The 17,955-nt window shown below is 46.6% G+C and overlaps 1 protein-coding gene across 1 annotated transcript in view; it reads right to left on the bottom strand.

Moving 5' to 3' along the window:
- The window catches only part of SNX30 (sorting nexin family member 30), a 406,405-nt gene extending 388,711 nt beyond the window's left edge, over positions 1 to 17,694 (bottom strand). The window contains exon 1 of the mRNA XM_063914721.1: positions 16,919 to 17,694. Coding sequence (XP_063770791.1) covers positions 16,919 to 17,101 — 183 coding nt within the window. The 5' untranslated portion in view covers positions 17,102 to 17,694. The remainder of the gene's footprint in view (positions 1 to 16,918) is intronic.
- Positions 17,695 to 17,955: the final 261 nt, after the last annotated feature.

The raw sequence follows: 17,955 nt of genomic DNA, 5'->3' as shown, positions 1-17,955 counted from the left end.
GGAGCAACTCAATTGCTGCTCCAATCGGATGCGCATACAGCGGGCACCCTTTATTTCTGCATGCAAAAATGTGTGAAAAGTACAGCTTACTCTTGTTATGCGCATTACTTTAGTATAGTTCAACCGCTTTGCACAAATAAACCCGGTGCTGTTGGGTTCGACAGGTGCGAAGAAAAAATGGGCGCCAGAACATTTGCATATCACCCCATCTAAAATGATGATTAGATAGATAGATAGATAGATAGATAGATAGATAGATAGATAGATAGATAGATAGATAGATAGATAGATAGATAGATAGATAGATAGAGATATATATATATATAGATAGAGATATATATATATATCTATATATCTATATATATATACACACACACACACACACACACTCAAAAAAACCTTTGAATCACCCCTGTGAATACCTGTACTAATACTCACAAGCAGTAAAAACCTTTTTCAGATGGGGCTATTCTGCTTCTCTTTCTATATTTCTTTTCAGATGCCTTGTAACAAAATTCTTTATATTGGATATTTTGCCTTTATCACCAATCTAAAGATATATCCATTTGATCCTATATTTATCTATCATATATCTAATAGGAGGTTTTAACCTACAATATTTATTGTTCAGCAAGTCTTAATAATTGCATTTACTGTATATTTTTATGGAATAATTTGGACTTTTGTCATATGAATATTTGAGTATTATATATCACAAATCACATTATGGGGAAGACTTTGGCACAGTTGGTCAACTTAACAAATGTTGCAACAATCGAAACTAATACCCCTTTTAGACTGCGTAAGGTGGGTCGCACCCAGGAGCCGTACACAGATGCCACCCGCCTGAGCCCCTATTCACAATCCGGCATATTGCATGGTTGGTGACGTCAGTGGTGACACGGGCGGGGGCGACACTTGGAGATCATGTCCCTAGAGTGTGAACGGTAAACGGGTCGCATCGGCCCGGCTTTCCCATTCACACGGCACAGTGAGCCAGGTTAAACATGCATTCAACCCTGCTTGCTACCTAAGTTGAAATACCGGGTCGCTCGACCCGGATTATTTCAACTGGCCCCTTTCAGACCGCACAGCAACACAGGTTATGCGCGCTCATGTGCACTAACCCGTGTTAAAAGCTGGCGGTCTGAAAGGGTATTCCATTTTCTGTTTAAAGAGAATACAGCTTTGAGGGGTTTTTTTTATGCATATGGTGATTGCAGAGCTTCTGTGATTTTAATCTAAACAATGTATTTTTAGCTAAAATCCAGTAGTTCTGTGGTATAGCTAACCTTGAAAAAGGTCCAAAATGGCAGACATTTTTTTTTCTTAACAGTGGTATGTAAACAATAAACTACTACAATTTGATGCAGCTAGAAATGGTGCATGTCCTCTGCCTTTTTACTTTAGATAAGTAAGCACACAGCACTTTGTTGCCTTAATGAGGCTGCACCCCAGACTGAAATATTGCTGCAGTTAGTGCAGGTCTCCAACAATTACATTATATACAGTATCTATATATCAATTGTGACAGGAATCACAGACTGGATAAACTTCACCAGTTTCTTTATTTATTTGTTGGGCCAGACAGCACAGTACTCTTTTAGCATAGCAGTACAGGATCACAAGAGTACAAGTTCATAGCGATACAGGTTCACCTTCGTACAAGTCCATTGGCCCCGACGTCCCCGCAGCCCCTTCTGGATGCTAGTGACCATCCGAAGCATTGTCCCCTTGTTCCTATAACCCATTTAACACACTCTTACAGGTGCCTGTAAAACATTGCTTCTCAACCATGAACAACATTACCACCTGACCTGGAATCTCATTAGCCATAATGCTGCAATTCTAAATCCATGGCAGAGTGCTGTCTCTGCTACAATTTATATTAAATAGAGATATATTTCTATATCTTTCTCTCTAATAATAATAATAATAATAATAATAATAATAATAATAATAATAATAATAATAATAATAATAATAATAATAATAATAATAATAATAATAATAATAATAATAATAATAATAATAATAATTATATATATATATATATATATATATATATATATATATATATATATAATCTCCAACCCTTTGGAATATTGCTATTTGTTACTTCTTTACTAAATATCACTGTGAACACATTGTTATATTTATCTTTTTTCTTTCAGTTAGAGCCTGAGTAAATATTGTGGTTTGGTTTAACTTGGCTGTAATAGGGTAAGTCTTGGAACAGACAGGGTCCCTGCTGGAGCAGGTCCCTTCTTAGAGGTAGAGGCCACGGGTCCTCTGTGAGCATCTCTTGAAGTTCCGGGTACCAAGTCCTTCTTGGCCAATCCGGAGCCACGAGTATAGTTCTTACTCCTCTCCGTCTTATAATTCTCAGTACCTTGGGTATGAGAGGCAGAGGAGGGAACACATACACTGACTGGTACACCCATGGTGTTACCAGAGCGTCCACAGCTATTGCCTGAGGGTCCCTTGACCTGGCGCAATACCTGTCTAGTTTTTTGTTGAGGCGGGACGCCATCATGTCCACCTTTGGTTTTTCCCAACGGTTCACAATCATGTGGAAGACTTCTGGATGAAGTCCCCACTCTCCCGGGTGGAGGTCGTGCCTGCTGAGGAAGTCTGCTTCCCAGTTGTCCACTCCCGGAATGAACACTGCTGACAGTGCTATCACATGATTTTCCGCCCAGCGAAGAATCCTTGCAGCTTCTGCCATTGCCCTCCTGCTTCTTGTGCCGCCCTGTCTGTTTACGTGGGCGACTGCCGTGATGTTGTCTGACTGGATCAGCACCGGCTGACCTTGAAGCAGAGGTCTTGCTAGGCTTAGAGCATTGTAGATGGCCCTTAGCTCCAGGATATTTATGTGAAGTGATGTCTCCAGGCTTGACAACAAGCCCTGGAAATTTCTTCCCTGTGTGACTGCTCTCCAGCCTCTCAGGCTGGCATCCGTGGTCACCAGGACCCAGTCCTGAATGCCGAATCTGCGGCCCTCTAGAAGATGAGCACTCTGCAACCACCACAGGAGAGACACCCTTGTCTTTGGTGACAAGATTATCCACTGATGCATCTGAAGATGCGACCCGGACCATTTGTCTAGCAGATCCCACTGGAAGGTTCTTGCGTGGAATCTGCCGAATGGGAATGCTTCGTAGGAAGCCACCATTTTTTCCCAGGACCCTTGTGCATTGATGCACTGAGACTTGGCCTGGTTTTAGGAGATTTCTGACTAGCTCGGATAACTCCCTGGCTTTCTCCTCCGGGAGAAAAACCTTTTTCTGGACTGTGTCCAGGATCATCCCTAGGAATAGAAGGCGTGTCGTCGGGATCAGCTGCGATTTTGGAATATTGAGAATCCAACCGTGCTGCCGCAACACTATCTGAGATAGTGCTACCCCGACTTCTAACTGTTCTCTTTGATGTCCAGAGACACCATATAATCCCCTTCTTCCAGGTTTGCAATCACTGCTCTGAGTGACTCCATCTTGAATTTGAACTTCTGTATGTAAGTGTTCAAGGATTTTAGATTTAAAATTGGTCTCACCGAGCCGTCCGGCTTCGGTACCACAAACAGTGTGGAATAATACCCCTTTCCCTGTTGCAGGAGGGGTACCTTGATTATCACCTGCTGGGAATACAGCTTGTGAATGGCTTGCAATACTGCCTCCCTGTCTGAGGGAGACGTCGGTAAAGCAGACTTTAGGAAATGGCGAGGGGGAGACGTCTCGAATTCCAATTTGTACCCCTGAGATACCACCTGAAGGATCCAGGGGTCCACTTGCGAGTGGGCCCACTGCGCGCTGAACTTCTTGAGACGGGCCCCCACCGTGCCCGAGTCCGCTTGTAAAGCCCCAGCGTCATGCTGAGGACTTTGCGGAGGCGGGAGAGGGCTTCTGTTCCTGGGAACTGGCTGTGTGCTGCAGCCTTTTTCCTCTCCCTCTGCCACGGGGCAGAAATGAGGAGCCTTTTGCCCGCTTGCCCTTATGGGGCCGAAAGGACTGCGCCTGATAATACGGCGTCTTCTTATGTTGAGAGGCTACATGGGGTAAAAATGTGGATTTTCCAGCAGTTGCCGTGGCTACCAGGTCTGATAGACCTACCCCAAATAACTCCTTTCCCTTATAAGGCAATACTTCCATGTGCCTTTTGGAATCCGCATCACCTGACCACTGCTGCGTCCATAACCCTCTTCTTGCAGAAATGGACAGCGCGCTAACTCTTGATGCCAGTCGGCAAATATCCCTCTGCGCATCACGCATATATAAAAATGCATCTTTTAAATGCTCTATAGTCAGTAATATACTGTCCCTATCTAGGGTATCAATATTTTCAGTCAGGGAATCCGACCACGCCACCCCAGCACTGCACATCCAGGCTGAGGCGATTGCCGGTCGCAGTATAACACCCGTGTGAGTGTATATACATTTTAGGATATTCTCCTGCTTTCTGTCGGCAGGTTCCTTTAGGGCGGCCGTATCAGGAGAGGGTAGTGCCACCTGTTTAGACAAGCGTGTGAGCGCTTTATCCACCCTAGGGGGTGTTTCCCAACGTGCCCTATCCTCTGGCGGGAAAGGGTATGATGCCAATAACCTTTTAGGAATTATCAGTTTTTTATCGGGGGAAACCCACGCCTCATCACACACTTCATTTAATTCCTCGGATACAGGAAAAACTACAGGCAGTTTTTTCTCACCAAACATAATACCCTTTTTAGTGGTACTTGTATTATCAGAAATATGCAAAACATTTTTCATTGCCTCAAATCATGTAACGTGTGGCCCTACTGGAAGTCACACTTGTCTCATCATCGTCGACACTGGAGTCAGTATCCGTGTCTGTGTCTGCCATCTGAGGTAACGGGCGTTTTAGAGCCCCTGATGGCGTTTGAGACCCCTGGACAGGCACAAGCTGAGTAGCCGGCTGTCTCATATCGTCAACTGTCTTTCGTAAAGAGCTGACATTGTCACGCAATTCCTTCCATAAGCTCATCCACTCAGGTGTGGACTCCCTAGGGGGTGACAACTCTATTATAGGCAATTGCTCCGCCTCCATCTCATTTTCCTCCTCAAACATGTCGACACAATCGTACCGACACACCGCACACACACAGGGAATGCTCTGATAGAGGACAGGACCCCACTAGCCCTTTGGGGAGACAGAGGGAGAGTATGCCAGCACACACCAGAGCGCTATATATAGACAGGAATACCACTATATTACGTGCTTTTCCCTTTATAGCTGCGGTTATTATCAAAACTGCGCCAAATTAGTGCCCCCCCTCTCTTTTTTACCCTTTTCTGTAGTGCAGGACTGCAGGGGAGAGTCAGGGAGACGTCCTTCCAGCGGAGCTGTGATGGAAAATGGCGCCCGTGTGCTGAGGAGATAGGCTCCGCCCCCTTCTCGGCGGTCTTTTCTCCCGCTTTTTGGTGAATTCTGGCAGGGGTTAAAACACATCCATATAGCCCTGGGGGTTATATGTGGTGTATTTTCGCCAGCCAAGGTGTTTTACATTGCTGCTCAGGGCGCCCCCCCCTAGCGCCCTGCACCCTCAGTGACCGGAGTGTGAAGTGTGCCTGAGGAGCAATGGCGCACAGCTGCAGTGCTGTGCGCTACCTTGTTGAAGACTGATGTCTTCTGCCGCCGATTTTTCCGGACCTCTTCTCGCTTCTGGCTCTGTAAGGGGGCCGGCGGCGCAGCTCTAGGACCGGACTCCGAGGCTGGGCCTGTGTTCGGTCCCTCTGGAGCTAATGGTGTCCAGTAGCCTAAGAAGCCCAAGCTGGCTGCAAGCAGGCAGGTTCGCTTCTTCTCCCCTTAGTCCCTCGATGCAGTGAGCCTGTTGCCAGCAGGTCTCACTGAAAATAAAAAACCTAAAACTAAACTTTTACTAAGAAGCTCAGGAGAGCCCCTAGTGTGCACCCTTCTCGGCCGGGCACAAAAATCTAACTGAGGCTTGGAGGAGGGTCATAGGGGGAGGGGCCAGTGCACACCAGGTAGTCCTAAAGCTTTACTTTTGTGCCCAGTCTCCTGCGGAGCCGCTATTCCCCATGGTCCTTACGGAGTTCCCAGCATCCGCTAGGACGTCAGAGAAAAATAATTCATATCGATCTTTTGACCTAGAACATGTCGACCTAAAATCCCTGTTAACCTAGTTACTGTTGAGCAATAGTGGTCGACCTAGACACTGTCTACCTAGTTGGAAATGGATGTTTTGGAGTTTACTTGGCGCTTCACTGGACTAGGTGGCAGCCTCGTCACTTCACTATTGGACTTATCCCCAATTAGTCCAAATGTAATCTAAAAGAGTGTGGGAATTGTGAAGAAGATGGCGCTACCGTGTCTAAAAGGATGAAGGATAGGTGAAGAATCTAAATAGATACTTATCCTATGTAATATGGATCCTTCTTCAAAATAGGGTCTCCTTTCTAAGTGTTATCTCAAATTCAAAGGTACATGGAAGATATAATTGAAGAAGGATGATGTGTAGAAAATCTCTGACTTATGGTTCTACAGGTTAGTATATAGAATAACTTCACAATTGAGGAAGAGGTGAACTCACTCACATGAACAAAATATATAACAGTATCTTTTCGTCCTTTGGTTCATAAAAATTATCAGGGGAGGATATACAAATCGACAGCATACCTCAATTACATAGTGAGGAACCAGATTACATGTGTAACGGTATCTTTATCATCAGATGCAAAATCATGTTGTTTATATAATCAATGGAACTGGACAAAGGTAAATATTCAACAGCGTACCTCACTTACTGTCGACCTAGTTACTATCTACCTTCCATACCACACCCGCAAGAAATGCAGAAAAATGACAGGCGACTTGCGCATAACTATGATTCAACCCCTAATTGAATAGGGGTTAATAGATGTATATTTTAATCAGGTCATATTAAAAAAAATTATATTTCTTTGTTTAAAATATACACACACAAAAAAAAAAAAAAAAAAAAAGTTACTCCTACCAAGCCAAATATTCCAACATGAAATTGGTCATCCTACTATACAACCACAATCAACTGCTTTCATACAGATGTGTCCTCATACATCTTGCCTCAATATGCCAACGTAGTGGAAAATGCCTGGCATGAATGAGCCAACATATACTGTGCATTAGCGTTGGGCGTCTTTTTTGCCAAAGATGAGTCTCATCGCTATGTGAATAACATGCACAAGCAGACTCTGCTGATAATGATATGTGGCATGCCTATATTCTGTGTACAACTGTGGCTGTAACTGCATACGGGGGGACATGATAGAAACTTTCAAATATACCAAGGGTTTTAACAAAGTTCAGGAGGGAAACATTCTTCAAAGGAAGAGGAGTATTAGAACTCGAGGACATACACTGAAACTGGGGGAAGGCAGGTTCAGGGGAAATTTAAGGTAAACTTACTTCACAGAAAGTGTAGTTGTCAAGTGGAATAGCCTCGCATCAGAGGTGGTAGAGGCTAAGACTGTAGAGCAATTTAAACATGCTTGGGATTGGCATATGAATATCCTTACAAAGAATTAAGGTTCAAAAAGGGTTGAGATTACCTAAAGGATAAAAAAGGGGCAGACTAGATGGGCCAAGTGGTTCTTATCTGCCGTCAAATTCTATGTTACGTTATACGGTGTTCTAGGAAAACACTGTAGTATACCATTTTGTATACAGATACAGCCACGGTCGCACACAATATAGGCATGCTGTATATCATTTTAATCAGCAAAAGCTGACTGTGCATACTAATCACTTAGTTTTGAGAAAAAGATGCATTTTAATGGAAACAGTCACACAAAAAGATGCTCAATGCTACCAAGTCACGCCATGGCATGGTGTGACTAGAAGGGCTATTTAATGTGCAGGGAGGCTAGATGTAAGTGAATATATCTGTAGTTATTTACCATTGTACAAGACTGTGTGAAACAAAATATGCTACTAAAATAAGCCTGAAATTAAGGGAATGATTCTGAACTGGCAGTAAAGGGTGAATAAAACAAAAAAGCAAGTACAAACTATACTCCAATGCAAAGGGGGAAAATACATTTATTTTTTGCATGCAGATAAACACTGGCTGATTTTGCATGTAGCCTACAAATGCAGGACAGCTTTCTTTTTACACTGCCATTTAGATTTGACAATCAAAAGGGTGTTTGTTTGTGGGGCGCCACCAGGGCCGTAACTAGGGCGGTGCAATATGCAGAGCTCTGGCATCACTGGGCCTGACAGCACCTTTGTGACCAGTAGACTCCAGCCACAGCTGCCTGCATTCGACATCCCCTGGCTGCTGCGGCACCCTACTGACCACGTAATAGATCACGTTTCAATGTTACCTTTCAGGCATGTCAGCAATCAGCGTGCATGAAGTGGAAGAGACCAGCAGATGTGTGATACTGCTGGAGTGTATGAGCAGGAGCAGAGGCAAGGTAAGTTACTGTACTGTTTGGACGCACAAAGTGCAGAGTTTAGTCCCATTTTTTATCGTACCTCAGGAGGCTGTGAGGAAAAACATGACCTCCGTGGTAGCTGGGCACCCAAACGGCAGAACAAGTGGATTGCTACTTTGACGGCCGCGATTAAAGCAACCGAGTCACCACCCCCACCCCACAAGTTATATTGCTGTAGATAAGTGAGGGGGAAAAAAACAATTTGTGTTTAAAACTATGGCTCTTCATTGGGAGTCACAGTGCTCCCTAATTAAGTTTCTAAAAAAAAAAGTATGACTTGCAATGACAGTACAGTATGTAGGGACTAATGGCATGGTGGGTGTGTGAAAGGGCTAGGCATGTGGTGTGCTGCTTTAGGGACTACATACTCGTATAGATTTAATTTATGTTTTCCTTATAAGACCCTCTAATGGTCACTATGAAGCCTTGGTAGCCTATAGGCTAGTGCAGGTGTAGTGTGCAGCATGTGGGAGTTGGCACATTACATGCTTATCAGACGTGACTATTATGGGCCCGCAAAACAGGACTATGTGAGGGACACCCAGGGCATCAAAATGTCTACACCAGTGGCACCCAGAGGCATAACTAAATACAGTCAACTGAATTATAATACTAAACCGACACCGAATAGATTAACATACATACATACATAAAATAAGAATTTACTCACCGGTAATTCTATTTCTCGTAGTCCGTAGTGGATGCTGGGTACTCCGTAAGGACCATGGGGAATAGACGGGCTCCGCAGGAGACTGGGCACTCTTAAAAGAAAGATTAGGTACTATATCTGGTGTGCACTGGCTCCTCCCTCTATGCCCCTCCTCCAGACCTCAGTTAAGGAAACTGTGCCCGGAAGAGCTGACATTACTAGGAAAGGATTTGGAATCCAGGGTAAGACTCATACCAGCCACACTGTACAACTTGTGATAACCATACCCAGTTAACAGTATGAACAACAACTGAGCCTCAGTCAACAGATGGCTCAAAACAATAACCCTTTAGGTAAGCAATAACTATATACATGTATTGCAGAGAGTACGCACTTTGGGACGGGCTCCCAGCATCCACTACGGACTACGAGAAATAGAATTACCGGTGAGTAAATTCTTATTTTCTCTGACGTCCTAGTGGATGCTGGGTACTCCGTAAGGACCATGGGGATTATACCAAAGCTCTCAAACGGGCGGGAGAGTGCGGACGACTCTGCAGCACCGAATGAGCGAACTCTAGGTCCTCCTCAGCCAGGGTATCAAACTTGTAGAATTTAGCAAATGTGTTTGAACCCGACCAAGTAGCAGCTCGGCAAAGTTGTAAAGCCGAGACCCCTCGGGCAGCCGCCCAAGAAGAGCCCACCTTCCTCGTGAAATGGGCTTTTACCGATTTAGGATGCGGCAATCCTGCAGCAGAATGAGCTTGCTGAATCGTGTTACAGATCCAGCGCGCAATAGTTTGCTTTGAAGCAGGAGCACCCAGCTTGTTGGGCGCATGCAGGATAAATAGCGAGTCAGTTTTCCTGACTCCAGCCGTCCTGGCTACATAGATTTTCAAAGCCCTGATTACATCTAGTAACTTGGAGTCCTCCAAGTCCCGAGTAGCCGCAGGCACCACAATAGGTTGGTTCAAATGAAACGCTGATACCACCTTAGGGAGAAATTGGGGACGAGTCCTCAATTCTGCCCTGTCCATATGGAAGATCAGATAAGGGCTTTTACACGACAAAGCCGCCAATTCTGACACACGCCTAGCCGAAGCTAAAGCCAATAGCATGACCACTTTCCACGTGAGATATTTTAGTTCCACGGTCTTAAGTGGCTCAAACCAGTGGGATTTCAGGAAATCCAACACGACGTTAAGATCCCAAGGTGCCACTGGAGGCACAAAAGGGGGCTGAATATGCAGCACTCCCTTAACAAACGTCTGAACTTCAGGTAGTGAAGCCAGTTCTTTTTTAAAGAAAATAGATCGGGCCGAAATCTGGACCTTTATGGATCCTAATTTTAGGCCCATTGTCACTCCTGACTGTAGGAAGTGCAGGACTCGACCCAGCTGGAATTCCTCTGTAGGGGCCTTCCTGGCCTCACACCAAGCAACATATTTTCGCCATATACGGTGATAATGTTGTGCTGTCACATCTTTCCTAGCCTTTATCAGCGTAGGAATCACTTCATCTGGAATGCCCTTTTCCGTTAGGATCCGGCGTTCAACCGCCATGCCGTCAAACGCAGCCGCGGTAAGTCTTGGAACAGACAGGGTCCCTGCTGTAACAGGTCCTGTCTGAGAGGCAGAGGCCATGGTTCCTCTGAGATCATTTCTTGTAGTTCTGGGTACCAAGTTCTTCTTGGCCAATCCGGAACGATGAGTATAGTTCTTACTCCTTTCTTTCTTACTATCCTCAGTACCTTGGGTATGAGAGGAAGAGGAGGGAACACATAAACCGACTGGTACACCCACGGTGTCACTAGTGCGTCCACAGCTATCGCCTGAGGGTCTCTTGACCTGGCGCAATATTTTTTTAGCTTTTTGTTGAGGCGGGACGCCATCATGTCCACCTGTGGCCGTTCCCAACGGTTTACAATCTGCGTGAAGACTTCTGGATGAAGTCCCCACTCTCCCGGGTGGAGGTCGTGCCTGCTGAGGAAGTCTGCTTCCCAGTTGTCCACTCCCGGAATGAACACTGCCGACAGTGCTAGCACGTGATTTTCCGCCCATCGGAGAATCCTTGTGGCTTCTGCCATCGCCATCCTGCTTCTTGTGCTGCCCTGGCGGTTTACATGGGCGACCGCCGTGATGTTGTCCGATTGAATCAGCACTGGTTGGTTTTGAAGCAGGGGCTCTGCTTGACTCAGGGCGTTGTAAATGGCCCTTAGTTCCAGTATATTTATGTGTAGTGAAGTCTCCTGACTTGACCACTGTCCCTGGAAGTTCCTTCCCTGAGTGACTGCCCCCCATCCTCGGAGGCTTGCGTCCGTGGTCACCAGGATCCAGTCCTGTATGCCGAATCTGCGGCCCTCGAGAAGATGAGCACTCTGCAGCCACCACAGCAGACACCCTGGCCCTTGGGGACAGGGTGATCAACCGATGCATCTGAAGATGCGATCCGGACCATTTGTCTAACAGATCCCACTGAAAGATCCTTGCATGGAACCTGCCGAAGGAATTGCTTCGTAAGAAGCCACCATCTTTCCCAGGACTCGCGTGCAGTGATGCACCGACACCTGTTTTGGTTTCAGGAGGTCCCTGACCAGCGATGACAATTCCTGGGCCTTCTCCACCGGGAGAAACACCTTCTTCTGTTCTGTGTCCAGAATCATGCCCAGGAAGAGCAGACGCGTCGCAAGAATCAGCTGCGACTTTGGGATATTCAGGATCTAGCCGTGCTGTTGCAACACTTCCCGAGAAAGTGCTACGCTGACTAACAACTGCTCTCTGGACCTCGCCTTTATAAGGAGATCGTCCAAGTACGGGATAATTATAACTCCCTTCTTCCGAAGGAGTATCATTTCGGCCATTACCTTGGTAAATACCCTCGGTGCCGTGGACAGACCAAACGGCAACGTCTGGAATTGGTAACGACAGTCCTGTACCACAAACCTGAGGTACTCCTGGTGAGGTGGGTAAATGGGGACATGCAGATAAGCGTCCTTGATGTCCAGCGACACCATAAAATCCCCCTCTTCTAGGCTTGCAATAACCGCCCTGAGCGATTCCATTTTGAACTTGAACTTCCTTACATAGTGTTCAAGGATTTTAAATTTAGAATGGGTCTCACCGAACCGTCCGGTTTCGATACCACAAACATTGTGGAATAGTAACCCCGTCCCTGTTGAAAGAGGGGAACTTTGATAATCACCTGCTGAAGGTACAGCTTGTGAATAGCCGCCAGCACTACCTCCCTTTCCCTGGGAGCCGCTGGCAATGCTGATTTGAGGTAACGGCGAGGGGGAGTCGCCTCGAACTCCAGCTTGTATCCATGAGATACCACTTGTAGAACCCAGAGATCCACCTGTGAGCGAACCCACTGGTCGCTGAAGTTCCGGAGACGCGCCCCCACCGCACCCGGCTCCACCTGTGGAGCCCCAGCGTCATGCGGTGGACTTAGTGGAAGCAGGGGAGGATTTTTGTTCCTGGGAACTTGCTGTCTGGTGCAGCTTTTTTCCTCTACCCCTGCCTCTGGGCAGAAAGGATGCGCCTCTGACTCGCTTGCCTTTCTGAGGCCGAAAGAACTGTACTTGATAATACGGTGCTTTCTTAGGCTGTGAGGGAAACTGAGGTAAAAAAGTCGACTTCCCAGCTGTTGCTGTGGATACGAGGTCCGAGAGACCGTCCCCAAACAATTCCTCACCCTTATAAGGCAAAACCTCCATGTGCCTTTTAGAATCAGCATCACCTGTCCACTGCCGAGTCCATAATACTCTCCTGGCAGAAATGGACATTGCATTAATTCTAGATGCCAGCCGGCATAAGTCCCTCTGTGCATCCCTCATATACAAGGCGACGTCCTTTATATGCTCTATGGTTAGCAAAATAGCATCCCTGTCGAGGGTATCAATGTTGTCTGACAGGGTATCAGACCATGCTGCTGCAGCACTACACATCCATGCTGAGGCAATAGCGGGTCTCAGTATAGTACCTGAGTGTGTATAAACAGACTTCAGGATAGCCTCCTGCTTCCTATCTGCAGGCTCCTTTAGGGCGGCCGTATCCTGAGATGGCAGTGCCACCCTTTTAGATAATCGTGTGAGCGCCTTGTCCACCCTAGGGGATGTCTCCCAGCGTAACCTATCCGTTGGCGGGAAAGGGTACGCCATCAGTAACCTCTTAGAAACCACTAGTTTCTTATCAGGGGAACACCACGCTTCCTCACACAATTCATTTAATTCATCAGATGGGGGAAAAGTCACTGGCTGCTTTTTCTCCCCAAACATAATACCCTTTTTAGTGGTAACTGGGTTAATGTCAGAAATGTGCAACACATTTTTCATTGCCGTAATCATGCATCGGATGGCCCTTGTGGACTGTACATTTGTCTCATCCTCGTCTACACTGGAGTCAGACTCCGTGTCGACATCTGTGTCTGCCATCTGAGCTAGCGGGCGTTTTTGAGCCCCTGATGGCCTCTGAGACGCCTGGGCAGGCGCGGGCTGAGATGCCGGCTGTCCTAAGGCTGTTACGTCATCGAACCTTTTATGTAAAGAGTTGACACTGTCGGTTAATACCTTCCACATATCCATCCACTCTGGTGTCGGCCCCGTAGATCCAAGCTTGAAAAAGGAGTTGCACACTCCGAAACGCGTTGTTTGGACGATATGGATACCCTATTTTGAATGCACGGACTGAATCCCTACTCAGCCTTCTAAAGATAAAAGCTTTTTGCGGTGGTGCCATCTGAACCACACTGGGAACTGATCGCTTTTTTGCTGAGAAAGCCATCTGCCCACCGCAAATCCATTAGAGGGTGAGAAATCCTTTTTGGGACAAGTGCAATATATATGTTCATTATATTTTGTTACGCTGTTTATGCTTCTATGTTTTTATTGTGTAAATAAATATTGTTTTACATTATCCTCTCATCTTTGTTACTAAGGCGCCTATGCACACATAAATCCTTTCTGTTTGCATTGTACTACAGGGATTTGGTGTTCCCTTTTTCTGTGTGACGGCTGCCCACTGTAACATTTATTGCGCACTTTGGATCTACTTTTTATCTTGGCCCCGTAGGGGGCGACATCACACTTATCGGCTCCTGCTCCGCCTCCACATAGCCCTCCTCCTCAAACATGTCGACACAGCCGTACCGACACACCGCACACACACAGGGAATGCTCTGACTGAGGACAGGACCCCACAAAGTCCTTTGGGGAGACAGAGAGAGAGTATGCCAGCACACACCACAGCGCTATATAACACAGGGATATCCACTATACTGAGTGATTTTTCCCAATAGCTGCTAATACACAAATTGCGCCTAAATTTAAGTGCCCCCCCTCTCTTTTTTACCCTTGTCGTACTGGATACTGCAGGGGAGAGCCTGGGGAGCGTCCTTCCAGCGGAGCTGTGAAGAGAAAATGGCGCTGGCTGTGCTGAGGAAGATAGCCCCGCCCCCTCAGCGGCGGGCTTCTCCCGCTTTTTAGAATGTTAATGGCGGGGGGTTTTGCACATATACAGTGTTATACACTGTATTATGTGCTAATTTATGCCAAAAGGTAAACTAATTGCTGTCCAGGGCGGCGCCCCCCCCAGCGCCCTGCACCCAACAGTGACCGGAGTGTGTGGTGTGCTATGGGAGCAATGGCGCACAGCTGCAGTGCTGTGCACTACCTTAATGAAGACAGGAGTCTTCAGACGCAGTTTTTCATCTTTATTCTTCCGTCTTCTGGCTCTGCAAGGGGGACGGCGGCGCGGCTCCGGGAACGGACGATCGAGGTCGGGCCCTGTGTTCGATCCCTCTGGAGCTAATGGTGTCCAGTAGCCTTAGAAGCACAAGCTAGCTGCAAGCAGGTAGGTTTGCTTCTCTCCCCTCAGTCCCTCGTAGCAGTGAGTCTGTTGCCAGCAGATCTCACTGAAAATAAAAAACCTAACAAATACTTTCTTTCTAGGAAGCTCAGGAGAGCCCACTAGGTGCATCTAGCTCTGGCCGGGCACAGATTCTAACTGAGGTCTGGAGGAGGGGCATAGAGGGAGGAGCCAGTGCACACCAGATATAGTACCTAATCTTTCTTTTAAGAGTGCCCAGTCTCCTGCGGAGCCAGTCTATTCCCCATGGTCCTTACGGAGTACCCAGCATCCACTAGGACGTCAGAGAAACTTTACTTCTAAAAAAAAAAAAAAAAAACACTATCAGTAGCACATGAGAATTCTTAAACATTCAGCACCATATGGTGTCCATGAGCAAACACATTTCCAGTATTCACTGTTTTGGAAATTAGATTTGAGTTTGGACACACCTCTCTCAAAGCTAAATGTCTCTGCACAGGTTACATCTGCCCCACTTTGCCCAGATGCACAGTTAAGGGCCGTATTCACGGCACAATTTGGGGAGAGATGACGCTCAGCACACATCTCTCCCCTGCTCAGTACAGCGCGATGTGTGCTGAGCATGCGGTGGGAGACGGGGGGGCTGCTCACTTCACCCAGCGGGTGAAGTGAGCGACCTGCATGTAGGCCAATCTAGCACCAGCGATAGCGATGCGCGGGGCTGCGCATTGCTATCGCTGTGAGGGGTACACACGGAGTGATCGCTGCTTAAAATCTAAGCAATCTAGTCAGATTGCTTAGATTTTAAGCAGCGATCGCTCCGTGAGTACCCCCCTTTACTGTACTTGCTTTTTTTTGTTCGTTGTTTTGGCTCCCAGCTTAAAATCAGGACCTAAGGCTACAACCCGCTTGGCCGCAAGGAGATTGCACATGGGTGCCCATGCAGTTGTCCACACATGTGCGGCAGTCCCGCCGCAGACCACAGCATGCTGCGCTCGGGCTGGAAGAAAGGACAGCAGAATTTCATAGTGAACACATACATTTCAATATATGTGTTCACAATCCTGTGTGTCACTGGCCGGATCCTGTTCTGCGGAACAGGATCCGTGTGCACACAAAATCCCCCACCCTGCCAAGCGGGTCCCGTCCAGCGGGACCCGCTTGGCCGCTACGTGTGGCCCTAGCCTAAGTGTGTACAGGGTCAAATGCTGCTAGGTATGTATAGCAACTTATAAGTGACGGTTTCCAAAATGGTTTCTACCAAACCTTCAATATGGCAAGAGGCAATTGTGTACCAGCTGAAAAGGCCCCTATTCCAAGGCATGGAATCAAGGAGTGAGTGAAGTTTAAGCAGTGTAGGGCAGCACTATGTAAATACATGTCAAACATTGCATGACTAGCCGTGTCTGTATTTCTTCATCTCTAGGTGCAACACATTACATAACAAGAGATATATAGTAGTTTCAACATTCTTTTTCCATCACACCCTTTACACGTTATCATTATTTCACCATGTTTACAGTATGTCCTAAAACAGGGCTGGGGATATTAGCCAGAATATGCTGGTTCCTGTAGTTTCACAACCACTGAAGAGCCACAGGTTATCCATGCCTGTCCTAAAATGACAGCTCACTTGCACACAAATTGCACACAGCTGCTACAAATTTGAAATATATTAACAAAATTTGATGCACATCAGTTTTACTTTCACACCACAAACCTTAAGAGTGCCATTTACAAAATCGTATTTATAGGTTATAATTCAACAGTCAAAAATAGTTAATTTACTCAATACCTTTTTCACAATTAATGGTATCATTCTGTATGTATTTCACACAACCATAACATAAGGTGTATTACATGTTTGTTTGTTTTTTTGCAGGAATACAAAGTGTATATTGCAATACACACTAAATAATTCAGAGGAAACTATATCCTCTGTATACTGTATTACAGGTCATGTTCCCACCTGATTTTATCCATTTCCTTACCTTGTCTGCTATGCTGCTGGGCTCAGTGTGGGGTAAATCTGGGCTAGGGGTGTCAATTACAACAAACCCATCTCCACCTGTATCTTCTTCAGCCCCAGGGGAGCAGCTCAGGGGGTGCTTTATGTCATGCAGGGACTTCTGCCCGGAGGAGGGCAAGGACTTAGGAGTACTTGAGCCCGACATGACCAGGGGAGATTCTCCTACAAAGGACGGTCTGCTCTCAGCAACCGGGGGCCATTGGCACAGAGCCCGCTGCTTATAGGAGGGTGGGAGAAAACGGGAAGCGGTGACTAAAAATCAGCAGCACCCTCACATTTAGCGATCCCGACGGTATGTGCAGCAGCTATATGGTAAGGTGCAGACCCTGCCCCCTCTACATCACCTGCAGCCTGCACCCTGTCTCCCCACCGTCCTCACATGCACCCCGGACTCCCTGCACCCTCTCCCTGATGTACAGACTATGAGGGTAACTATCCCGGGTCCCTATAGCCAGAGCCCGCCCCTCTCCCCGTTACAATAATATTAGTAATAGCAGCGTTGGCCGCAGTCCTAAGGGGAAGACACCAGTTGTTGAAGCACTTCAGGCTGCTTTCCGGAGACTCCTCCTTTCTCTCTTTCTCTCTCTTTTTTCCTCCATCCCGATTTTACCTCCCTCCTCCCACTCACTCTCTCTCTCTCTCTCTATGTGACTAAGAGGAAGTTAAACCTCAGCTGCGGCTCCAGGAAGTGCTCGCTCTCCCTCTCGCTCTATTGCTGCTGCCGCCCCCAGCCCGGCACGCGCTCCCTAGGAAGGCAATCACTGGCTGCTGCTGTATCTAAAATATGCATACGTTTTGATTTACATTTTACATGAATATTAAGTAAAATATAAGAATAAATTATTCTGTCTTATTTATGTTCATTTATCAAAATCAACAGACGTTATGTATTGCAAGCAGGGTTTTCCTCCCTCTATGACTGTTATTACCCACTTTGGTTTTATCACTGTTGTTTCCAATTGTAAAGCACAATGGAATTTTTCTGCGCTACAGAAGTAA

The sequence above is a fragment of the Pseudophryne corroboree genome, chromosome 1, assembly GCF_028390025.1.
Source record: "Pseudophryne corroboree isolate aPseCor3 chromosome 1, aPseCor3.hap2, whole genome shotgun sequence".
Lineage (NCBI taxonomy): Eukaryota > Metazoa > Chordata > Amphibia > Anura > Myobatrachidae > Pseudophryne > Pseudophryne corroboree.
Note: the sequence above shows the minus strand (reverse complement) of the source record. Positions and strands in the feature narration are given on the sequence as shown.